Raw genomic sequence first — 26,172 nt, 5'->3', positions numbered from 1 at the left:
ATTGAATTAGCATTTCACCACCATGGATTCGTAGCTTGAAATATGTGGTAAAAGTTTTTTTTTTTTTTTTTTTTCAAATTGATGGCTAGTACAACACAAGTCAGACATCAACTCAGTTATAGATACAATACAACATTTAAAAATATATATTATCATATTTTAAGCCATTTAATGCAACACTAAAATGAATGAATGCATTTGAATGAGAGATTCACTTTTCTTTACCTCTTGTGGGTAGTACCGAAGCTGTTGGCAGGGGGTGCGTCCGAACATTTAAACGTGTCTTCCTCCATAAGCACTCAGAAGCCAATGTTCATTAGCATTAATAAATGAATCAATCAACTGTATTTTATAAAGCCCTTTTTACATCAGCAGTTGTCACAAAGTGCTATACAGATACCCAGTCTAAAACCCCAAAGAGCAAGCAATGCAGATGAAGTACAGTGGCTAGGAAAAACTCCCTAGAAAGGCAGGAACCTAGGAATAAACCTAGAAACCAGTCTTTGAGGGGTGGCCAGTCTCAAAGAGAATGACTGGTGGTGTTAGCTAGTTATCTTTATGGCACAACAGATTGCAAATATCTACATAAAACATGTTGTAATTGATATTCTGTGTCTAACAAAATTGCCATTTCAAGTATTGTTCTTTGATTGAAAAGGGATACAACCGGTATGAATCACGGCCATCAGATATTCTAAAATGCTAACTAGCTAACACCGCCAGTCATTATCTATGAGAATGCTAACGCTAACGAACGTCAGCTTCTGAGTTGGATTTTTCCACATTTTGTTGTGTTACAGCCTGAATTTCTAATGGATTAAATTGAGATATTTTGTCACTGGTGCAAACATTATTCACCATAATGTAAAAGTGGAATTATGTTTTTTGAATTTTATACAAAATATTTATAAATTAAAAGCTGAAATGTCTTGAGTCAATAAGTATTAAACCCCTTTGTAATGGCAAGCCTAAATAAGTTCAAAAGTAAAAATGTGCTTAACAAGTCACATAATAAATTACATGGACTCAATCTGTGTGCAATAATAGTGTTTAAGTGACAATGCCCTCAAAGCCGGTGTATGAAGGATATATTGGCAAGGTTGTTAGGCCCGAGACGAAGTCCAATATATCCTCCAAACACCGGCTTCGAACAGGTTAAGAAACAAATTCAAATTATGATTGACATATTTTCATTTTAAAAAATCATTTTGTTTGGCCTGCTTTTCTATAGAAATGTCTTTGAATATATCCATAAAAACTATTCTGATTCATGATTTTGACTGGCTAAGAAAAGTTGCCTGCCTGTCTTTCCCGTCCTAACTCACGACACATTCATTACTATGGGACAGCAGGAGATTGAATTTAAATACTGAAACAATGTTACAAATGTCGAAGAGGCAGACAACAAGTTTTATACAAATCTCCATTGTTGAAAACCAAATGTTAGTCTGAAAGAAAGGGAAGATAATGTTACAGTAGAAATTAAGTTTATAAATTGCCTGGTTGGGCTGATGAGACAGTGGATTGCGCAGTGAGATGGAACAGTAAATAGGCATTTCAACGTCACAGCCTTACTTGTGTAACTTATGGAATAGAAACCGGTTGGAATGTGGTTTTAACCAATCAGCATCCAGAATTAGACCCATCCGTTTTATAAGAACATATAGTTCATGTCAATATGTTGATAAATGGTAGGGTTGTGGTCAACAATGTATCAGTGACCAAGGTCATTATGCAACCTAACAGCTGGTAGATAACCCAGGTCCAGAACCCCTTTTCCTGAGTGGTTAGACAGGCAGAGACTGGGGAAGAGGAAGACAGACTGAGATGATACTGGGTTAGAGAAACAGGAAGGACGTTAAGCTCTAGGAGGATCTGACCCGTTCCCTTTGTAACTCTCTCCCTCCTTTGCCCTTTCCCTCCTTATTATTTTCCTCCCCTTCTTCCTGCCTCAATCGCTCTCCCCTTCTCCCTCTACCCCCTCTCTTCTCTCTCCTTCTTCATCCCTCTCCTGCAGGACTTCAGGGCAGCAGTGTCGGAGGCGGTGGGGGAGGATGGGGAACCTGTGGTGGAGGAACAGAGGCTGGGGGAGATACTGGGCACACTCCCTGAGGTCTACATACTCCACAGCAACATCCTCACTGAGCTGGACTCACGCATCAGACAATGGTGAGACATTGAGTACGTTAAACACAGTGGGATATCTATAAATGCAGAATCAGTGCCTCTTTTATATCCCTGCTGAAGACACAATTTCATAAATTTTATAAAGATGTGTTTAATGTATTATTTTAATTAGCTAATATTATTATTATTATTATATGCACTCATAAATAAATACCCACAGACTTGTAAATTCCATAGAAATGAAAAAGCATAGACAGTTCTGCATTTTAAACACATCAAGTGGAATGATTGTAAATAGTATCCAACTGTATATTTTTTTTATTCTTATTCATTCAGGAGCTCAGGAGGTATCGACATGTTTCTATGTCCGTAATTCAATAACTTACCTGTCAACTGCTATTCAATAACATACACTCATCCAATCCTCCAAACCTCAACATAATTCCATTCCCCATCACCAGGGAGGAGAGCCAGAGGGTGGTGGATGTGATCCTGTCTCGACGGGAGGAGTTTGCTGGGTTTGCTACCTACATCTCTGAGTATGACCGGAGCATGTCCCTACTGGCAGAGAGCTGCAAACTCAACCCTGCCTTCCATGACATCGTCAAGCAGTTTGAGGTAAGAGGCTATACTTAGTCTGAGCTTGGAGACTACTTATAAAAGTGGAAGTCCTTTACCTAAAACCCCAATGTGAGTCTTTATCTTGTGTTGATTTAAACTAACCTTTGGATATGCATGCTCAGAAGAATCAGTCCTGAGGTCATAGCCACTGTACCTGCCAGTCTGTAACAATGTCTTTATTCAGCCAGGAGTTCCCCGTTCCCTTTATATAGCAGCTTTAGTCTGTCAACCAGACTCCACTGGGAGTTAATGGCCTTTCCAAACCCTCTCTATTTTGCTCTGCTCTATGGGACGGACCTTTTCAACGTGCTTCTCTCATGTTTTATACCTCTCAAAGACCGAACACCAACCCTTTTTTGTACTGTGCATCCCTTTATCTTGGCTGTCAACAGGAAGTACTATCTGAGAGGATGTCATCACTGGTTCACGGGAATTGATCATGTGATCACCATATCCATCAGGAAGAATACGTCACGCAAACTTGCTTTGCACAGCTCCGTAGTATGCAAAGGGATTCTCAGTTGAGTAGCGAATGTGTAATCAAGGTCCCTAATGATGATGATAGGAACCATTATTAACCATGGCAGATGATGTAAAACAGGCTCCCAGATAAGACCATCTGGATGCAGCCATGGATTTCTTATTTCCTCTCCAGGCCTGAGTGGCCTGTATCATTGATTCAGTGCTCATATAGTGGAAGTTTCTCACATGCTTCAGGTCACCTTGCTTTTACCGTGTTAAGTCCTATTGATTGGTTATGATAGAGTTAGCAGTTTGACTTGGAGAAGGATCTATAAACGCACTATTTCACTATTGGAGTGGCCTTTGTGTTAAGTTTTTCCAATGAATCTACCAATTAGTCTCAGCTCTCATTAATACAAAGATTGTACACAAGACCACCCACATATATGCATAACATACCGTTTCTAGCATATAAATGAGTTAGAGGTTCCTAGACATATTTTGAAGCACCTCAAGTTTCATTATAATTATGTTAATTTTGGAAATGAGTCTTGGCTCTCACTGCTACTAAGATTGTACCCAAGACCACCCACAGATATGCATAGCGTACCGTTTCTTGCATAGTCATGAGTTAGCGGTTCCTAGCCATATTTTGATGCGTAGTGATTGGTAGACAATGATTCTACGCATCTCAATAGTGATTAGGAATGCAACCAGACAAGGAAGCAACTGTCTCAGCTTATGAATATTCATGAGCAGCTGCCCTCACCAGATATACTGTGGCTCTACGGGACTGGCAATATAGGTATCGCAGAGAGAAAGAGGGAGAGAGAGAGAGCGAGAGAGAGCGCGAGAGAGGGAGAGGAAGGATAAGAGAAACATTTGACTTGTATAAGCTCTTTTTTTCAACCACTCTATAGATAAAATAAGCATTATCACTGAATGTATGTCAGAAAAATCCAGTGTTTATCTCAAAGTTAAACACTTTGGGGAATGTTATGAATATTAACGTTACTTCTAGTTAAAAGCTTTTAACTACGCATAACATCCCCTCGTCCTGGCTTTGTAGTGGTTACATCAGAGACAGTAAGAGGTAATAAAGGTGTGATGGCTGCTGTGTGGTGTGAGAGGACTGCCAGGGGGACTCCTTCTGTGTGTAATGAGACACACAGGGCTCTCTGGGACAGCAGTAGAAAGTCACAGGTCACAGCCAGAGTCACAGCCACGCAGCTGAGAGGTACAGTAGTTTATCCTGCCATGGCAGTTTAGCCAACGATCAATGCAGAAAGTGTTTTCCATAATGTCAGGTGACCATTTAGATGATTTCGTGACCTTGGGACTATTAAGGTTCTATCTGCTCCTAGTTCTGAGATATTGGACAACAACGTTTTCACATCCAAGATCTCAGAACGGTTTTGTAGTGAATTCTTCTTTCATGACCCATTAAGTTCCTCACCTTAAAGATACCCCAAAATTTGAAGACATTTGTAAATCCGTTTTTTTAGGGGTTGTCAATCTGGGTTCAGTCGTAAGGTTCTATCTGGCACAGAATGTTGCATTTCTTTCAATTTCAATAGAAACATGCAGACATTTAATGATTCAATGAAGAGAATACCCTTCCTTCTTTCTAATCACATCATCAAATATATTAATTCATGTTCATCACACATTTGTTAAAGCGATAGACAAATACACTATATCCTATGGAGAACTAGCAACATTGCTAAAGCTTAGCTCTGGATGAGTAAACAGACATATTGTTCTGGTCTCTGACACCCAAAGTCAGTAAACAACTTACTAGTTATCAATAAAATGTGGTAAGTTTGTAATTGTAGTGAAATAACACTTCCATGGAGGTTTTCTTATTGATATAGAACAAGACAAAAACAGCAATGTCTCTACAGTGGGCTCTAAACATGCTTTAGGGCACCTGTATTTATTTGTTTCTACCGTACGTTATGCCAATTCTTCTGAAAAGTGGTGGAAAAAAATTCATTACAAAAGAGGACCAGAACCGACATGAATAATCAAGGATATGATAAATGTATAGTTTTGAGAGAATTCATATTTTTCAAATCCCAGATCTCAGAACTGTTTTGTGATGTCTTTCTCTTTCATGACTCATTAAGTACAATACCTTACATACATATGTTATTTTATTGTGTGATTGGACTGCAGATGAACCTTATAGCACCAAGTTCAAAGGATTTTGCTCAGATAGAACTTTCAAATGTTTCTTTTTTTTAAATCGTAAATGTTCTTTTAAAAAAAAATCTGACATATCTCACATGTAAAGGACCACCTAAAGAGCAACTCTATGTGAAGAACTCATTCAGATAGAACTTATAGTCCCAAGGTCTCGTACATCTTGTATACTTTATATCTCTTCGTTATTGGTTAGATGAATGTTCATTTTGTAATGCTTAAAGAGTTCATCTCTCTCTCTCTCTCTCTCTCTCTGAGGTAAGTGGAGGGGTAAGCTCTTCAAGCGTTGGTCCAGCAGTGCTGTGTTGTGGTGTGTAATTTCATTGTGGATGTGGTGATGACAGTGATGAAGTAGCTATGCGTTGTGATCAGATCACCATAGGACCTTAAAAGATAAAAGCCCCTCTTCAGCCAATTTGTTGTTTACTGTGCTGCTATATACAGCGGCCAATGGTGTGTGTGTGTGTGTGCATGTGTGTGTGCCTGTGATGTTGATGTGATATTGAATGCTTGTGTTGGTGTTTGTGCCTAGGTGTTTGTGTTCCCTTGAGAAGGAGAGTGTTTGTGTGTGAGATGCAGCAGGTGCACAGAGAGAGATAAAGACAGTGTGATGGTGATAAATCCCAGTATAGGCAGCTGGGTAATGAGGCAGACACAAGCTAATTAGAGAGGCAGCCTCCTTTACAACTCCCCAATTAGATCAGCTGTGTGTGCAGCCAGCGAATCAGATGGCCATGACTGTATGTATGTGTGTGTGTGTGTGTGTGTGTGTGTGTGTGTGTGTGTGTGTGTGTGTGTGTGTGTGTGTGTGTGTGTGTGTGTGTGTGTGTGTGTGTGTAGGCACCGCCTCTTTTTGCCTCACTCACCCAAACAACCACGCACTAATTATCATATTTGGTTCGCCACAGAAGCCATTTCAGCCGTACAAGTGTCAACTGGATCACAATTTACATGAACAAGTGACACTTGAGGTGCTGGTGTTCTGTCAGGGAGAGGTTTTAATGATGGGATGTTTTTATTGAAAAGGGAGGGGGAAACTGAAGGGTAATCCAAAGTGAGAGAGAGGAAACCACACAGAGCTAATGTAAGGTGCCTTTAGAGAGACCCTTATGGAAAAACACATGACTTTCACATGTGATCACATGTGATCTTATGTGAAGTTAATGTGATAACGTGACATCATATAAAAGCAACATGTGATAACATGAAACTACACGTGATAACATTTGAGCACATGTGAAAGCATGAGTTACATGTCTAGCATATCACAGAGGGTGTTCTTTAGTGAAAGAGTATCCAACATAATCAGGATAGAATCCAGAATTCCCCAGGGCAGCTGTCTAGGCCCCTTACTTTTTTCAATCTTTACTAATGACATGCCACTGGCCTTGGGTAAAGCCAGTGTGGCTATGTATGCGGATGACTCAATACTATACACGTCAACTACTACAGTGAGTGAAATCATTGCAACACTCAACAAAGAGCTGCAGTTAGTTTCAGAATGGGTGGTAAGGAATAAATTAGTCCTAAATATTTCAAAAACTAAGAGCATTGTATTTGGGACAAATCCTTCACTAAACCCTAAACATCAACTGAATCGTGTAGTAAATAATGTGGAAATTGAGCAAGTTCAGGAGACTAAACTGCTTGGAGTAACCCTGAATTGTGGTGAAAACATGTTGATACAACAGTAGTAAAGATGGGGAGAGGTCTGTCCATAATAAAGCACTCTGCCTTTTAAACAACACTATCAACAAGGCAGGCCCTACAGGCTCTAGTTTTGTCGCACCTGGACTACTGTTCAGTCGTGTGGTCAGGTGCCACAAAGAGGGACCTTGGACAATTACAATTGGCTCAGAACAGGGCAGCATGGCTGGCCCTTGAATGTACACAGAGAGCTAACATTAATAACATGCAAGTAAGTCTCTCATGGCTCAAAGTGGAGGAGAGATGGACTTCATCACTACTTGTTTTTGTAAGAAGTGTTGACGTGCTGAATGCACCAAGGTGTCTGTTTAAACTATGAGCACACAGCTCAGATACCCATGCATACCCCACAAGACATGTCACCAAAGTCTCTTCACAATCCCCAAGTCAAGAACAGACCTTGGGAGGTGCACAGTACTATATAGAGCCATGGCTACATGGAACTCATTTTCACATCAGGTAACTTATGCAAGCAGCAGAATCGGATAAAAAGAAAACAAATGAAAAAGGATGTGAATAGACACACACAGGCACAGACACACATGAACATGATAAGACACGCACTCTAAACACACGTACATATGGATGTTGTATTGTAAATATGTGACCGACTGGCTCAAATCGGTCTTATGTAGTAAAATTCAAAATTGTGTTTTTTACATTGGATTAAAGTAGAGACTCAGAGCTACAAAATTGTATATCATACACTACAGTTGAGGAACAATGGGAAAGTAATTCTGCTTTGACAGTTAATAAACTTGTAAACTCCCTTTTGAGAAAATGGCCTTTGAATGTTTTGGTACTACTATTGGAGAGCCCTTCTTTGTCTACACCCATTCAGCATCGTTTCCACCCTCTTTAGCTTTAGCCCCACCCATCTCTTTAAAGGGTTGATCCGAGCGTTCTGTACAAACAATAGCAGTCAGGCACCCAAGCTAACTTGCTAGTGAATTCCAGATACAAATGAGAGAACATTACTCGCCCTAGCGGAGCTGGTTAGGCTGTTATGTTATCCAGAGCGTTGGTGACTGCAACTGTGCTGTCAGATTGTCCATTCATATATTCTGAGCGTTTCGCTCTCAGACCGTCCAGAGTGCACACTGGACGCTCTGGCCAATGAGTAGAGTTGATCTGAACGTTCTGACCTCACAATGGCAGTTAAGCACCCAAGCTAACTAGCTAACATTGGCTAGCTTGCTAGCTACTTCCAGACACAAATGAGAGAACACCCCACTCTGACCATTTTACTCGCCCTGGCAGAGCTGGTTAGGCTATTTTCATGTTTTTCAGGGCGTTGGTGACTGTAATTGTGGTGCTGGTAACAATTTACACAGCTAGCACAGTGGATCTGGACCGATTCCGGCTGAGAGTCGAGGCACTCGGCTGAGAGTCAGACTCGGCTGAGAGTCAGACATGGCCGACGTCATGTGCCTTCGGCAGTATTACTTGTGGCTAGGATGCAGGGATTGAGCTCGTGCCGATTCCGGTGTGAGTTATCTGGCCCAAATGTATTACTTGGGGCTCGGGCCGATTAGGGCTACGCTCTGGCAGATGATTACACAGGCTGCTTTATATAATTAACATTTCAATTATTTATTTTTCCATATTTTCTCATTGTTTCTGTGATTTAAAAAAATACAATTAACATTTAAATGAAATTCTTTCAGAGTCCTGTGTAGTATTTTAGTATTTTGATACTTTGTGCAAGCATAAAAAAATGGTGTCTGGAACTTCCTGAGTGGCGCAGCGGTCTAAGACACTGCGTTGCAGTGCAAACTGCGTTTCTACAATTGCTGGTTCGAGACCCGTGTTGACCGGGAAACCCATGAGGGGATGCACAATTGGCCCTGTGTCGTCCGAGTTAGGGGAAGGTTTGGCCAGCTGGGATGTCATTGTCCCATTGCGCTGTAGTGACTCCTGTGGCGGACTAGGCGCATGCACGCTGACACGGTCACCAGGTGTATGGTGTTTCCTCTGAGACAAAATGCTTTTTTGTGGATGGGAAGCATTTGTATGTATAAAATGTATAATAGTAATATTTTAAGTCACTAAATTGGGTAATTTTGTATACATTTATTTAAATTTGCATAGGGACGCTTCTGGGGGGATTCTGGTAAGATGCCGGCAAAGTGGCTGAATTCTGGTAGATGGAAATGGCCCGATGTACTTGGGCCCATTCTGGGCAGTCATTAATTTTGATTCCGGGCCGAGTCCGACACCCGATTCCAGGCCAATTCAATCAGTTCCGCCCCCCCATTAGAGTGCCGCTTCTGGGCCGATTCCTCATTGCTAGCTGGGTAATTACGCTTTTTTACCAACGTTTACTGACACGGGCCATATTCAACTGGTGTTGAGCGTTCGGAAATTCATAATTTATTCTGTGCTGTGGCACACTCAGACGAGAGTGCTCTGAAATCGGAGAAGATAGCCAGACTGAATTTACGAACGCACCCAAAATGGTTACTTGCATAGTGGAGTCTTTTGTTAAGACATGTAGCTAGCTAGGTAAACAATGAAACATAATCCCATCTCATGACATTACTACCCTGCATGTATCTGCAGGAAGCTAACCAACCCGGTTCAATGTTAGCTAGCTGACATTGGGCTATAGCTAGCCAAGCAAATGGCTCTGAGATACGAATAATAAGAACATACACGTAACGTTAGCTAGCGAGCCGGCCAGCTAACATTAGCTAGCTAGCCAACAGTACACAATGTTAGGGAGGCTGCGAATTTTCGCAGCTTTTTGTTAAAAATCGCGCAAAATTTCAACGTCCTGCTACTCATGCAAGGAATATAGTAAATGCATATGATTAGTATGTGTGGATAAAAAACAGGTCTCTAAAACTGGTTAAATCATGTCTGTGGCTATAACAGAACGTGTTTAGGAGTCAAAATCCCAAGGAAAAATGTTCACAAAAAAAATATATATATATATGTCCATCCGCCAGTCCCTAAATTGTCTCTGGCCAGGGAAAATAGATGGAGTCCCGTTTACAATGCCTACAGCTTCCACACGATGTCGCCAGTACTGGCAATTCAGTTCTGGTTTATCCTTGGTGGGATGACGAATAGGCACTTCCTGTCTTGGGGTACACCGAAGGAAGTTATGAAAGGGAGAAAATGGACGATGATTTCAAGACTGCTGCTATCAAATACAGATCGCCCCGTGATCAATTTTATCGATTATTAACGTTTATTAATACCTAAAGGTGGTTTACAAAAGTAGTTTGAAGTGTTTTGTCAAAGTTTATAGGCAACTTTTTTAATTTTAAAAAATGACGTTGCGTTTTGAAAAGGTGCTTTTTCCTGGATCAGACGGGCTTCATAAATGGACATTTTTGGGTATACATGGACCGATTTAATCGAAAAAAAATACCCAATTGTGATGTTTATGGGACATATAGGAGTGCCAACAAAGAAGCTCGTCAAAGGTAATGAATGTTTTATATTTTATTTCTGCGTTTTGTGTAGCGCCGGCTACGCTAATTATTTCTGTTTACGTCCCCTTTGGTTATTTCGGGGGTTGCATGCTATCAGATAATAGCTTCTCATGCTTTCGCCGAAAAGCATTTTACAAATCTGACATGTTGGCAAGATTCACAACGAGTGTAGCTTTAATTGAGTACCCTGCATGTGTGTTTTAATGAAAGTTTGAGTTGTATCGAGTACTATTAGTCGGCGCTCTGAAATTTCCGCTGATTTGGTCCCTGTACAGGGACAGCAGCCGTAACTTGAAATGAAACCACTTTCTGTCAAAATTAGAAGCATGTAATATCTGAAAATGTAGCTAACTAGACTATCTTACACATATACATCAAGGATGGACGCATCTCCTGTCGGATGCCATGGTTGCCCTTAGTTTGAAGATGTAATTCGGAGACAGGTGTTTTCACCATCTCCAATATTCTCGAATTCCACTGATTTCAAAACTCGGTCCTGCAGAAAGTGGAGAGCAACACATATGCAGTTTTACTACACAATACATTTTTTTTTAAAACTGTGTTAGACAGGATTACCTAGACAGACTGACCAGCTCAAACAGACAGAAGAAGCATGCTATATGGCAGACCAATCCAAACTCATCTCTTGGCATGTCCAGCCCACCCATTATCTGATAAAAAAAAAGTTTACGTTCAAAGGTTCTCCTGTGAAGTAGTGACCCACGACATGCACCTAGTTTTCTGAAACGGGTCACATATGTGATAGTGGAGTAGTGGCCTGAGGGAACACACTAAATTCGATTAGCTTTGCAGCAGCTAATGGGGATCCTTAATAAATACAAATACAAATACAAATCATCTCATGTGAAATAAATGTGACAACATGGGGTTGCAAAATTTCAACATATGATACCATGAAACTACACATGACAACATTATACATTTTTCACATACAAAACTGCAAGTCCGATTTTTACATGTGAATGTATTTTAGATGTGCAAAATGCAATTCCACATGTGAGAGTTAGATATTCACATGTTAATATTTTTCACATTTGAAAGTGAAAATTAAATGTTCACATGTGAATGTTTTTCACATGTGATAGTGCAAATTAGATTTTCACCTGTGAAAGTTTTTCACATAGGAAACTGCAAATTCACATGTGAATCTGCAATTTACATGTGAGATGAAAATATGTTATTGTCCCTCATGTGAAAAGGTGGTGCAGGTGAACTCTAAATGTAATACATGTGAACAGCTGACCTCACATCTGTCTATTTTGTTTTTACATGTGAACATTTCAGCTCAACATGTGAAAACAGCTATTACACATGTGAAACTACACATTTCACATGTGTTTTTTTGTAAGGGAAGTAATAAATAGTATGGGGTTTTTAAAGTAAGTGTCACGCTGCTCTGCTAAAATAGTGTAAACGTCTTTATGTGATCAATGTGATTACGTTTGATATTATCACCTAGTGCTGGCTTTTCAATATGATTTACTTTGAAGTCCAACGTGTTGGAACACAAGTGAAATCAGTTATTGACATAGACATGGTGGCATAGCAGGAAGATTCTCATTTGAAGGGATTCCATAGGGCAGAAGAATAGAGACAGTACAGGGTTTGTGTGGTGAAGAGATTTGGAGTGGTCAGGTTGGTGGTCAAACGTTATGTAAAAATGATCTCATTCATCCTTCTGTCATCTATGTGTGTTCAGATCGTGAGACGTGTTAAATAATAGTTACTGTGTATATACGTATAAACATGCACAATGTAATGTGAAAGGTTATGTGATCACATGTGAAAATCGTCATGTGAAATATCATTACATGAGAACGGTTCCAAAACCACATACTTTCACATGTGAAATCATGAGACATTTCCACATGTGAAATCATGTGACATTTCCACATGTGAAATCATGTGGTTTTTCCATAGGGGGAGAGAATGGAGTAAGAGAAAAGGGGATTGAAACAGAGACAAAGAGAGAAAGAGAATTTAGGGAGGTGGATTAGCTGATTAGAGGTGGGGGTTTGACACTAGAATCCTGGTTCCAAATCGTTGCTCTATTTTTACTCCGTTCTGCTATGCTCCATCTCTTATAATGAAGACCAAGGTTGGTGTGTGGTGGCTATTAATCCTCCCCTTTGTAGGGCCAGCAATATTGTCTCGCCAGCCCTGTGTGTGTGTGTGTGTGTCCGTACATTTGTCGGTGTGCTTGCATGTGTCTGTGTGTGTGTCCTTGCGTGCCTGTTTGCGCATTTGCATGTGTGTGCGTGCATGCGTACGTGTGTGTGTGCTTACATGTGAGTGTGTGTATGTGTGCATGTTTGCGGGCCTGCGCGCGCGCGCGTGTGTGTGTGTGTGTGTTCCGCAGTCACGCAGTGTAAATGAAGAGATGGCTGTCTCAGTCCCGTGGGGGGGGGGGTTATCTCTTCGTCTCTAATGAGGAACGGGGCTCTATTGGGTTAGGAGACTTCTCAGTCAATGGTGATGTGTGGATCTGCTCTGGGCCCTTTGTATTATAGACCCTCTCTGGAACTGGGAATACATGTCCGTCAGACACAATTAGCCTCTGAAAGATTTGTTTTAGATATCTCGCTTATTCTCCCCTTTGAAGGGATTCCATAGGGCAGAAGAATAGAGACAGTACAGGGTTTGTGTGGTGAGGAGATTTGGAGTGGTCAGGTTGGTGGTCAAACGTTCTGTCAAGATTATCTCATTCATCCTTCTGTCATCTATAGCTTTGATTGCATCATTTTAACAGCGGTTACCCAAGTTGAGAGTAGTGTTGTGCATTGTATTATTTATTTGCGTGTGCGAGGTTACATGTTCATGTCTGTGCGCAATGCGTGTGTGTATGTTCCACAGTCATGCATGCAGGTGTGTGTTAACCTGGCAATGTGTTTATGTGTGCAGAAGCAAGGTCCAGATGGAGCTCAGGTCCAATTGAAGCACCAGCTGCTGCAGGTCATTGTGAGAGTCCTCCAGTACCGCATGCTGCTCACAGGTATTTGAAACACAACTCATAATGTACTATTGCAAAATTGTAATACTAACTTCCATTTATGTACCCCATCTTGGCTCTCGACCTTGAATAGTGTTATGTGGCATTCTGCACATTATTCATCCATTTCTGTTTTTGAATAATTTGTTTGTTTGTGCCATTATGTTTTGTAGATTACTTAAACAACCTCTCCCCTGATTCGAAAGAATATGAGGATACACAAGGTATGGTCATTCTCTGCTTTTTAAGAATTTCCAAAAACATGTTTTTGCCAGAGGTCAGACACACACACACACACACACACACACACACACACACACACACACACACACACACACACACACACACACACACACACACACACACACATACATACATACATACATACATACATACATACATACATACATACATACATACAATATCATAGGTTAGTTGTTTACTCCCTGCATATTAATGGACATTAACCCTTTCTGTCTCTCCCTCTGTTCCAGCTGCCTTAGTCATCGTTTCAGAGGTGGCAGACCAGGCTAATGAAAACCTAAAGCAAGGGGTAAATCGGTGTGTCTGTATGGGTGTTTCTCTATTTATTTCAGACGACTGTGTACATGTGCTCATGCAAGTGTTTGCTAGAGGTATGCATGTACAGAATGTACAAACTTGGAGTGTGAACTTGAAAGTGTGGAGACAGCTCACATTTTCCCTGTGTAAATCCTTCTTGGTTCCGCATGGCAACACTATTGTGAGTGAAATCGCGTCAGTCATCTTGGAGAGGCCTGTCTCTCTGCTCTCACTGGGCTCGGTTGCCTATTGATTAATGTGATTTCGAGGAAAGATGATATCATCAAAGATCCCAGGTGCTTCGTAACAAAGTGTGCAGTATGAGTAAGGACATTACTTACATTGTAGAGCACACACACACCCTCACGCAGATCCTCCTAGGATAGATCATATATCCCCTGTCTCTCACAGCCTCACACAGATCATCCTAAGATAGATCATATATCCTCTGTCTCTCACAGCCTCACACAGATCATCCTAAGATAGATCATATATCCTCTGTCTCTCAAACAGCCACACAGATCATCCTAAGATAGATCATATATCCCCTGTCTCTCACAGCCTCACACAGATCATCCTAAGATAGATCATATATCCTCTGTCTCTCAAACAGCCACACAGATCATCCTAAAATAGATCATATATCCCCTGTCTCTCACAGCCTCACACAGATCCTCCTAGGATAGATCGTATATCCCCTGTCTCTCAAACAGCCACACAGATCATCCTAAGATAGATCATATATCCCCTGTCTCTCAAACAGCCACACAGATCATCCTAAGATAGATCGTATATCCCCTGTCTCTCACAGCCTCACACAGATCATCCTAAGATAGATCATATATCCCCTGTCTCTCAAACAGCCACACAGATCATCCTAAGATAGATCATATATCCCCTGTCTCTCACAGCCTCACACAGATCATCCTAAGATAGATCATATATCCCCTGTCTCTCAAACAGCCACACAGATCATCCTAAGATAGATCATATATCCCCTGTCTCTCAAACAGCCACACAGATCATCCTAAAATAGATCATATATCCCCTGTCTCTCACAGCCTCACACAGATCATCCTAAAATAGATCATATATCCCCTGTCTCTCACAGCCTCACACAGATCATCCTAAAATAGATCATATATCCCCTGTCTCTCACAGCCTCACACAGATCATCCTAAAATAGATCATATATCCCCTGTCTCTCAAACAGCCTCACACAGATCATCCTAAAATAGATCATATATCCCCTGTCTCTCACAGCCTCACACAGATCATCCTAAAATAGATCATATATCCCCTGTCTCTCAAACAGCCTCACACAGATCATCCTAAGATAGATCATATATCCCCTGTATCTCAAACAGCCACACAGATCATCCTAAAATAGATCATATATCCCCTGTCTCTCACAGCCTCACACAGATCATCCTAAAATAGATCATATATCCCCTGTCTCTCACAGCCTCACACAGATCATCGTAAGATAGATCATATATCCCCTGTCTCTCAAACAGCCACACAGATCATCCTAAAATAGATCATATATCCCCTGTCTCTCAAACAGCCACACAGATCATCCTAAGATAGATCATATATCCCCTGTCTCTCAAACAGCCACACAGATCATCCTAAGATAGATCATATATCCCCTGTCTCTCACAGCCTCACACAGATCATCGTAAGATAGATCATATATCCCCTGTCTCTCAAACAGCCACACAGATCATCCTAAAATAGATCATATATCCCCTGTCTCTCAAACAGCCACACAGATCATCCTAAGATAGATCATATATCCCCTGTCTCTCAAACAGCCACACAGATCATCCTAAGATAGATCATATATCCTCTGTCTCTCAAACAGCCACACAGATCATCCTAAGATAGATCATATATCCCCTGTCTCTCACAGCCTCACACAGATCATCCTAAGATAGATCATATATCCTCTGTCTCTCAAACAGCCACACAGATCATCCTAAGATAGATCATATATCCTCTGTCTCTCACAGCCTCACACAGATCATCCTAAGATAGATCATATATCCCCTGTCTCTCACAGCCTCACACAGATCATCCTAAAATAGATCATATATCCTCTGTCTCTCACAGCCTCACACAGATCATCCTAAGATAGATCATATATCCCCTGTCTCTCAAACAGCCACACAGATCATCCTAAGATAGATCATATATCCCCTGTCTCTCAAACAGCCACACAGATCCTCATAAGATCCCCTTAAGGCAGAAAGCCTTAAGCCTTAAATGGTTGAGCATTTTGCCCTATCTGTTTTGGTCTGTAGTCATTGACAGTTTGGAAGCCTTTGTTAAGGCCTCTAGAAGTGCCACCAATTATTCATTAATATGCTGTAATGTGAAAACACTTTACCTAGCATCCAACCTGCTTGCACCAATCCCTTGTAATTACAGAAAAATACTGTGAAATACAAATGCCTCAATTAATTTAATGAATTTATCCATTAATTCCGATTACGGTAGCATTTGCTTTTTTACAGTATAACACAGTATATTGTTTGGTATTGTACTGTGTGTCTATACGGTACTTTCTTTGATACCGTTTTTATATTACTGTAATATAAAATACTGAATTTTATTTGCCACCGAGCTGCCTGTAAGCTACTTTTTTACTGCCTGCAAGCTATACTGTCAAATTCACAGTAACCCATTTACAGTGTACGCGTGTCACACACACACACACACACACACACTATCTCTTCCACTCCTATTCAGTTTCCAGCAGCACATCCCTTTCCACTGCCCTCCCTCTCATTCACAAGGACGGTTCCTCTCTTTACCCATCTCTCACAGGAAAATTCCTCCTTATCTCACTCTCCTCTCTTGTCCCTCTCTCTCGCTCTCTCTCTGTCTCTCTGACACACAGGAGAATTTGTTGCGGCTGGTTCACATTGAGTACAGTGTCAGAGGCAAGAGAGATCTACTCAAGCCAGGAAGGGTGAGATCAGTCTGCCTCTCTCTCTTTCACTCTCTCTCTCTCTGAACAGTGTTACTCTGTTCAACAAACATAACATAAACAGTGAATAATACCAATCTCAGACCGTGGCCGCCTAGAAATCCGACACGGGATCTAAAAGCCCACTGCTAGTGCAGTACAGGCAGTCCTCTCGCTAACATGTTCTCTATTTCTGTGTGTTTGCAGATGTTTGTGAAGGAAGGCACTCTAATGAAAGTTTCCAGGAAAAGCAGACAGCCCAGACACCTATTTCTGGTAACTACTAACCACTATCCTCTTCATGTGCCATTAAAACTTTCACTAATATTTCAGAATCACACATGGTGGTCATTCGGATCATGTGGGGTCTCATCCAAGTTTTCTGGATACTGTTGGCTGGTAAAGGCAATCGGATGTAGAGGGAGACAGGTTCTGACTTAGAATATGTGGACAACTACAAATACCTAGGTGTCTGGTTAAACTGTAAACTCTCCTTCCAGACTCACATCAAAGATCTCCAATCCAAAGTTAAATCTAGAATTGACTTCCTATTTCGCAACAAAGCATCCTTCACTCATGCTGCCAAACATACCCTTGTAAAACTGACCATCCTACCGATCCTCGACTTCGGCGATGTAATTTACAAAATAGCCTCCAATACCCTACTCAATAAATTGGATGCAGTCTATCACAGTGCCATCCGTTTTGTCACCAAAGCCCCATATACTACCCACCACTGTGACCTGTACGCTCTCGTTGGCTGGCCCTTGCTTCATACTCGTCGCCAAACCCACTGGCTCCAGGTCATCTACAAGACCCTGCTAGGTAAAGTCCCCCCTTATCTCAGCTCGCTGGTCACCATAGCAGCACCCACCTGTAGCACATGCTCCAGCAGGTATATCTCTCTGGTCACCCCCAAAACCAATTTTTCCTTTGGCCGCCTCTCCTTCTAGTTCTCTGCTGCCAATGACTGGAACGAACTACAAAAATATCTGAAACTGGAAACACTTATCTCCCTCACTAGATTTAAGCACCAGCTGTCAGAGCAGCTCACAGATTACTGCACCTGTACATAGCCCATCTATAATTTAGCCCAAACAACTACCTCTCCCCCTACTGTATTTATTTATTTTGCTCCTTTGCACCCCATTATTTCTATCTCTACTTTGCACATTCTTCCACTGCAAATCTACCATTCCAGTGTTTTACTTGCTATATTGTATTTACTTCGCCACCATGGCCTTTTTTTGCCTTTACCTCCCTTATCTCACCTCATTTGCTCACATTGTATATAGACTTATTTTTCTACTGTATGTTTTTTTTTCCATGTGTAACTCTGTGTTGTTGTATGTGTCGAACTGCTTTGCTTTATCTTGGCCAGGTCGCAATTGTAAATGGGAACTTGTTCTCAACTTGCCTACCTGGTTAAATAAAGGTGAAATTAAAAATTAAAAACAGGGTGAGGCAGAGAGGCAAAGGGAGGAGACAGAGGGAGGCAGAATGTAGAAGCAGGCAGAGGAAGGAGGACAAGGCCACAGGGCCACACCTAGGGTTGCAAAATTCCAGGAACATGAAATAAATTCCCTGGTTTTCCCAAAATAACAGTTGGAGGATTCCGGATTTCCTGCTTATTCCCTCCTGATTCCGGGAATCCTCCAACCGAGATGTTGAGATAACCAGGGAATTTGTTGAACGTTCCCAGAAATTGACAACCCTAGCCCCACCATACCCAGCCAGGTGCCTCCCTCTCTCAGGGCTTGTTTTCGAGGGCCCTGCTTCCTCACAGGATGTTTGGTGTGGGTCACTGGATGCTGGCTTCCTGTGCAGTGAGGGGACTGACAGGGCTGCAAAGACCAGACACTCTGTAGACTGGGGGGAGTGACATAAAACAAAGTATAAGGGAAGTAAATGGTAGAAAGAAGAAAAGGGTATCATATACTATTGTGACATTTACTAGTATGTACTTTATATTGAACTAAAACAAATAGCACAGTTGGTTCCTTGGAAGTTGTGGGAACGTATGTTTTTGGTTTCACATTGGTTGTGGGAACAACGCCGTATGTTTCTTGGAACAATTTGAGAGCATGTAGGAAACATAATGCTGAAGTACTGAAATTCCCACAGAAGAACGTTGTTTTTGAACATTCTCTGAATATTCTGAAAATATACATTTAAATAGAACCATAAGGAAACCTGTAGGTAACATAATGTTGAAGTATTGAAATTCCCACAGAAGAACATTGTTTCTTAAAGTTATCTTTTTGAGAGCATTCCCAATGTGAAACTAGTTGGAGAACATTCCTAGAACATTACCAGAAATGTCATTCAATGTAACCATGTTTGAACTTTTAGGAAACATTATGTTGAAGTAATGAAATTCCAAGAAAATAAAATGATTTTTTCAAGTTCCTTAAAATGTGCTGAGAATGTTCTAATGCCAAGCAACTGTCCTGCACCATTCTCAGAACATTGTGGGAAAGTTGTATGCAAAATAACCAGGGCAACCACGCTCTCACCGAGCTCTAAGAAACATATGGTTCTCAGAACGTTATGTGCTAGCTGGGAGCCATTCTCTGAGGAGCCATTCTCTTTCTCTGCTTCCTTTTCCTACCACTTTCTTATTGTCTTCATGTCTCTCTCTCCCTGTGTCTCCCAAACGGGTTGTATATCAAATCAAATCCATTTGTATTTGTCACATGCGTCGAATACAACAGGTGTAGACCTTCAACCAACAATGCAGTTCAAGAAATAGAGTTAAGAAACTAAAGTTTAAACATATATATAAAAAAGTAACACAATAAAAGAACATTAACGAGACTATATACAGGTGGTACCGGTACAGAGTCAATGTGCGGGGGTACAGGTTAGTTGAGGTCATTTGTGCATGTAGGTAGGGGGGAAGTGACTATGCATAGATCATAAACAGCAAGTAGCAGCAGTGTCAATGTAAATAGTCCAGGTGGCCATTTGATTAATTGTTCAGCAGTCTTATGGCTTGGGGTAGAAGCTGTTAAGGAGCCTTTTGGTCCTAGAGTGATGGTTGAGAGACTGTTGTGTGTGAGTAACTGGGTAGCTCCTCTGGAGTAGATGGCTGGAGAGGGGCAGCAGGTGTAATGTATGGGCCAGCGAGTCCAAACAGAGATGATGAAAGCCATCACTCACTTAGTGACACTGAGGAGCAGCGCTCAACAGCCATTAAGGCACTGTCATGGCAACCAAAGGAATGTCACTGTCATGGCAACTAAAGGAATGTCACTGTCATGGCAACTAAAGGAATGTCACTGTCATGCTAACCAGATGAAAGTCACTGTCATGATAACCAGAGGAAAGTCACTGTCATGCTAACCAGAGGAAAGTCACTGTCATGCTAACCAGAGGAAAGTCAATGTCATGCTAACCAGAGGAAAGTCACTGTCATGGCAAACAGAGGAAAGTTTTAGAGAGGAGAGAGCCACGAGTGAAGGAAAGGATTAGGGGAGGAGTGAGAAGAGAGAGGGACTGTCACAGAAGGGAAGAAACAGATGAAGTACTTGAAGCAGAAGAGAGGAAGAGAAACGTGTTGGGAAAGTGAATTTGCAGTTGTTGAGCATCTAATGCATGATTAAAATGGAGTTTCTAGGTTGTACTTTGTACACATCTCTGTAGGTGTCCTGGAGGGCAGGCAGTGTGCCCCCGGTGATGCATTGGGCAGACAGCACCACCCTCTGGAGAGCCCTGTGTTTGCGGGCGGTACAGTTGTCGTACCAGGCGGGGATACAGCCTGACAGGATTCTCTTAATTTTGCATCTGGAAAAGTTTGTGAGGGTATTAGGTGCCAAGCCAAATTTCGTCAGCCTCCTGAGGCTGTTGCGCCTTCTTCACCACAATGGCTGTGTGGGTGGACCATTTCATATTGTCAGTGATGTGTACTCCAAGGAATGTAAAGCTTTTCACCTTCTCCACTGCGGTCCCGTCGATGTGGATGGGGGTGTGCTCACTCTACTGTCTCCTGAAATCCACGATCAGCTCCTGAGTTATGTTGACGTTTAGGGAGATGTATTTTCCTGACACCACAGACAGGACTAGAGGGTCACATGCTGTTTTGTCCCTTTTGAGCTTGTTTTGTTGTTGTAGTGGTGGCTGGTTCCAGGGCCTCCACCCAAACCAGGCAGTTTCTCAGAGCAGCTGGGAGCTGGAAGGGACCGGTGGAGAATTCCTGGATGCTGCCTTATGGGCCGCGGATGTTTAGAGCACACAAAATGTGTGAATAATGATGTCACTGCTTTTGTCCCACTCTAAATAAGGCCCTCCAACACAATAGGCTGTAGTGTGTTCTGAGGATTACAGTACGTTGGGTGTAATAAGCAAATAAACGTTGGTGTCTTTTTATCATATAGCCTTTGTTGTGTGTGACATGGGAATGTGTGGTTTGAGGCGTTAACGTTTGAATGTGTGAATAATATGAAAGGAAATCCCCCCCCCAAAAAAGAATTTGCGACCAAGGAGGTTCCACATGAATTGCTCTAAAGTCCTCCTCCAGTCTTCTTTTCACCTCATTGAACACCTGATTTACTAAACAAAAGGCACATCTCAATAGGTGGTCCAGGTATGACATGACATGACACAAGTGGGGGGGTGGGGTCTTCCTCTTTTGTTCTCTATTGCTCCTCAAGCAAGTCGGGAGATCAATGACATCACATCTGACCACCAACTCCTTGAATGCCTCACTCTTTGAAGTTTGCAGTTGTGTCGAAAAAAATATTATTTTGCTCAAAACATATATATTTTTACCCTTTAGTGTGTGTGCTTTACTATATACTTGGGAAATTTTCGAAAATCACTGGAGGACGTCTTCAAGTTTATAGTGCCCCCTGTGGCAAATTCCCTTTGAACGAGATAAGGGTTGTGTTTCCAATCTCCAGAAGTGTGTTCTTGTTCACTCCCCCCATGCATTTAAAAGCATTGGATTGGATGCAAGCATGGCTGGAGGGAGTATTTCTCACATTACTTTTAAATCCATTAGGGAAAGTATACGAGCACACACTTCAGGAGAAGGGTAGAGTACCGGAATGTAGCCGTACATTTCAGGCTGGCAGTCAGGCTGTGTTTGCACACATGATAGTAATCATACCTCTGTCCCTCTGTTTCTGTCTACACCAGATGAATGATGTGATGCTGTACACCTATCCTCAGCAGGATGGTAAATACCGGCTGAAGAACACTCTCTATCTGTCTGGGATGAAGGTGAGTGCCACCCCCTCCTACTGAGATGACCGTCCCTGATCTTCAGGCCTCACCCCTGACCCATGGCTGTGTCACCATGTCTTTCTGTCTGTCTGTGTGCTGACTGCTGTGCTGTGTGTACTGTTCTCCCAGGTCAGTATACCCGTCATAGACAACGTGCTCAATGCCCTGAGGATCGAGGTGAATGACGTCAGCATCACCCTGTCAGCCAGGTAAGTCAGAGCAGAGGACACCTGTCTGGGGCTTTGTACCAGTCTTGTCCGTTGGTTACATACAGTATATAATATATGGACTTATATATACATATACTGCATGTATACTGTATGTACACATGTATATGTATAATTATGTGTACAGCCTGAACATTTCTGTTTCTGTGTCCCTAGTTCCTGTGGTGAGAGGGAGGACTGGTTCCACACGCTGAGTCGGGCCATAGCAGATCATGCTGCAGGCCTGTGTACTTTCGGTGGCCTCTGCAGTGAGGTAATGAGTTCACCGCTGAATGACACTCAGGACAGGACATACCATTAAAGCTCACTTGTAACCAATTTAACGTGTGACATTTATAAAATGCACAAAAGGTTGTTAACGATGTTGTAACATTGTTGTTATGCTGCTGTAACGTTGTAACGTTGATGTATTGGTTTGTAATGTTGTTGTAACGTTGCTGCAACATTGTTTCCCCATGCAGGCACGTGAGAAGCTGTGGATGGCCCTGGGGGAGGCAGCTCCAGTGCTGGTGCCTGTGACTCATGTGATGATGTGTATGAACTGTACCTCCGACTTCAGCATGACCCTGAGACGCCACCACTGCAACGCCTGTGGGAAGGTGAGACACACACGGGCCTTACTGTAGGAGCCTGTCAATCATACTGCTGTCATAGGAGACTCTCACTCATACTGACCCCAACCCACTGTTTTACATTATCCTGGCAGACTCTTTTAGTATCTTGACTTCTTGATCTCCAACACTCCTTAAATCAGAGGTCCTCTCGTTCCACCTTCACACCTGTTCTCTCTCTCTCTTACACCCAGGTGGTGTGTCGTGCCTGCTCCAGGAACAAGTATCCTCTGAAGTACCTCAAAGACAGGGTGGCCAAAGTGTGTGACCACTGCTACGCTGAGCTCAGGAAGAGAGGTGTCAGTATCTCAGGGGCGTGTGGTAACTCCAGCCCCTGCACCCACCGGGCCAGTCGGCCCCTCTCAGCTGTGTTCCAGAGCTTCCAGCCCCCAAGCCTGTGGAGGAGCAGGAAGAGCACCTCTTCTCTCAACCAGGTCTGCAATACCTCATCACCTTTGACCTTTATCCGTGTAGTTCTGTAGTTCTGCTCTGATGCAATATTCTGTGGTATGCCCTGCTAACTGCCTGATGTTGACCTCTGACCTATGTTGCAGGTGGTGTTGGGGGCTGAGGGCTTGGCCATGAGTGGCAGCCTGCAGCGGCGTAAGAAGAGCAAGAGGAAGTGGAAGAGGCTGTGGTTCCTCCTCAAAGACAAGGTGCTCTACACCTTCACAGCACGTGAGGTGAGGGGGCACAGAGTCTCCCACACCAGCCCCAAACACACACACGTACACACACACACGTACACACACGTGAGCACGCACCCTCAATATACTCACAATATGCCCATATTATTCTGGACTCTTTTAAAAGCTTCTACAAAGTCTCTCCTGATATGGAGAAATTCTGTGCTCTCTCTTTATTTGTACTGTTTATTGTATGTTTATTTTGACAAGCTTTGTAGGTAGCTGCCATTTATAATAAGCAGTGTTGTTAACTTCAATCCCAAATACAAGTGTGTGTTAGTTTCCTTGTTTCTCAAAATTCTGTAAAAACCTAATTGGTATATACAGCTGAGTATGTGACTTGTCCTTTATAAATATCCTCACTCTCAACACAGGACAAGATGGCATCTGAGATTCTGCCCCTGCAGAGTTTCACAGTGAAGCTGACAGAGAGGCCGGAGGGAGAGGAGAGCTCCAACATGTTTCAGCTCTACCACAAGAAGACACTATACTACACCTTTAGAGCAGACGATCAGCACACTGCCCGCAGGTCAGGCTACACACACACACGCACACAGGCAGACACACATACACATCTACCGTGTTCATGTTATTCACTTTTGTTTTGCAGGTGGGTCAATGCCATGGAGGAGGCCACCGTGTTATAACACCTGCCTGTCTGCACAGACCAACGCTGCCTGTGCATCGCCTATCGACCCACTCTCTTTCCTGGTGTCTTCTGCGCAAAACCATCCTTGACAAGGCTGCCATCTACAGGCAGAAGGGCATACATGCAGACTATGTGTGGGGAAAACATCCAAGAGTGAGCCTCTTTAAGGTGAAAAACCTCTCAGTCGAGTACAGTGTATACTCAGACTGGGTCAGTTCCAAACTCGGTGCATGACTTTGTTTGTTTCAGCAGTGGCGAACAGGACCCTGAAGAAGGACGAAACGTTGGTTGCTAGACCCATTAAATACATAGAGCCAGCTCAAACACACACAGGTCCCGGTGTCAAAAGACCACAACTGCATGTCACAACATGCCACAACTGTAAAACTCCTAGACAATGTGTATCAAAATGTTTGATTGACAGCCTTCAGTGCCAGTGCACATTCACACACTTGTCTTTTCTGACACTCTTTGTCTACCATGAACTTGTACATGGAACAACTTTGTATGGGTTCTGTTTTGGATAGTGCACACCACTTTAAAAACAATACCAAATCAAAATGCTGCCCTACCATGGCAAAACGCAGTAACTACGTCATTTTTCTGAAATGCAAAAAAAAATATATCGAGACAGACTGCAATTTCGGATATTCCATGATATATTCTGACCAACTGGCTTGTTCTTGTGTCAGGAAACGAAATAACACATTAATCAGATAATACACCTGGCCATTAAAAAAGATCAAAGATTTTTGATCAGAATTCATAGTTACTGCGTTTTGCATTTGTCGGGCAGTATTAACAACTTTGGTATTGTATGGAGACGTTTATGTACTGTAAGAGACACATCGTATTTCAAATATAGTGTAATATTCAATTCACACATTTTGAAGTGAGGTATAATAAGTATTTGTACAGCAATGTTATTGTATGATGTTACAAGCGAAAGCCATTTTAATCATCATATCTTGTCCAATGTACTCTCTGTGAACATACTTATTTTACACCACAGGTGTGTAATAACAATGCCAGAATGTGAAATGTTACAGACAGGTTTAGTATTATTCAACAAAAGATCATCTTGAAGTATATTTCATAGCTGAATGTACAGTTTCTGAACCTTTTCTGAAAGGGTGGTTACGTTTTTGAAGTGCCAACCGTTTCCATTTGAATGCCATTCCATGTGTTTTGGATAAACAAATGTGCATATATCAAATGATAGTCTTTATGGGAACGGCTGAAAAGTAAATGGTTAAACAAATCAATAAATATCAGTTTTAGCATCAACTGAGCGCTTTTCTTTGATGTTGATGATGTCACTCTTTTTTTCCTCTCTTTTCTAATTCTCCTTCTTTGAGAACATCAGATATTAACAGACTATCCCTGTCAGACTTGTCAGACTACATTTTATTCTAGTCAAAAATGCAACCAGTCCTGCACATCATGAGTACATGTATCTACACTCGGTCGATACGTTTGGTCTTCACACCGGGGATTATGGGTTATACCAATAGTATTATGAGATTGTGCCTCTAACATGGCGTTGCATATAGCACCATTTAAATGTTGATGTACAGTATACAGTTAAACAATTACAATAAATAAACTCATCAGAAAAAGTTGCTTCTTCCGTGCTTCCATAAAGACCAGCAGAGACGGAATG

At 42.0% G+C, this 26,172-nt stretch overlaps 1 protein-coding gene across 2 annotated transcripts in view; it reads left to right on the top strand.

Annotated features, from left to right (window-relative positions):
• LOC115138142 (FYVE, RhoGEF and PH domain-containing protein 5-like) overlaps positions 1-25,796 on the top strand; it is a 45,881-nt gene extending 20,085 nt beyond the window's left edge. Inside the window, exons 6-20 of one of the 2 annotated variants that reach the window (XM_029674670.1) lie at positions 2,018-2,169; positions 2,589-2,745; positions 13,488-13,578; positions 13,749-13,799; positions 14,070-14,128; positions 17,042-17,113; positions 17,318-17,386; positions 22,250-22,333; positions 22,466-22,545; positions 22,720-22,816; positions 23,025-23,162; positions 23,369-23,608; positions 23,729-23,830; positions 24,235-24,389; positions 24,471-25,796. In XM_029674670.1, coding sequence (XP_029530530.1) covers positions 2,018-2,169; positions 2,589-2,745; positions 13,488-13,578; positions 13,749-13,799; positions 14,070-14,128; positions 17,042-17,113; positions 17,318-17,386; positions 22,250-22,333; positions 22,466-22,545; positions 22,720-22,816; positions 23,025-23,162; positions 23,369-23,608; positions 23,729-23,830; positions 24,235-24,389; positions 24,471-24,507 — 1,584 coding nt within the window. In that variant the 3' untranslated portion in view covers positions 24,508-25,796. Of the gene's footprint in view, positions 1-2,017; positions 2,170-2,588; positions 2,746-13,487; positions 13,579-13,748; positions 13,800-14,069; positions 14,129-17,041; positions 17,114-17,317; positions 17,387-22,249; positions 22,334-22,465; positions 22,546-22,719; positions 22,817-23,024; positions 23,163-23,368; positions 23,609-23,728; positions 23,858-24,234; positions 24,390-24,470 lie in introns of both variants that reach the window. The other variant, XM_029674661.1, reaches the window with a different exon arrangement.
• Positions 25,797-26,172: the final 376 nt, after the last annotated feature.

This window comes from Oncorhynchus nerka, linkage group LG2 (genome assembly GCF_034236695.1).
Source record: "Oncorhynchus nerka isolate Pitt River linkage group LG2, Oner_Uvic_2.0, whole genome shotgun sequence".
NCBI classification, from domain to species: domain Eukaryota; kingdom Metazoa; phylum Chordata; class Actinopteri; order Salmoniformes; family Salmonidae; genus Oncorhynchus; species Oncorhynchus nerka.
This window is presented reverse-complemented; position numbering and strand designations above follow the sequence as displayed.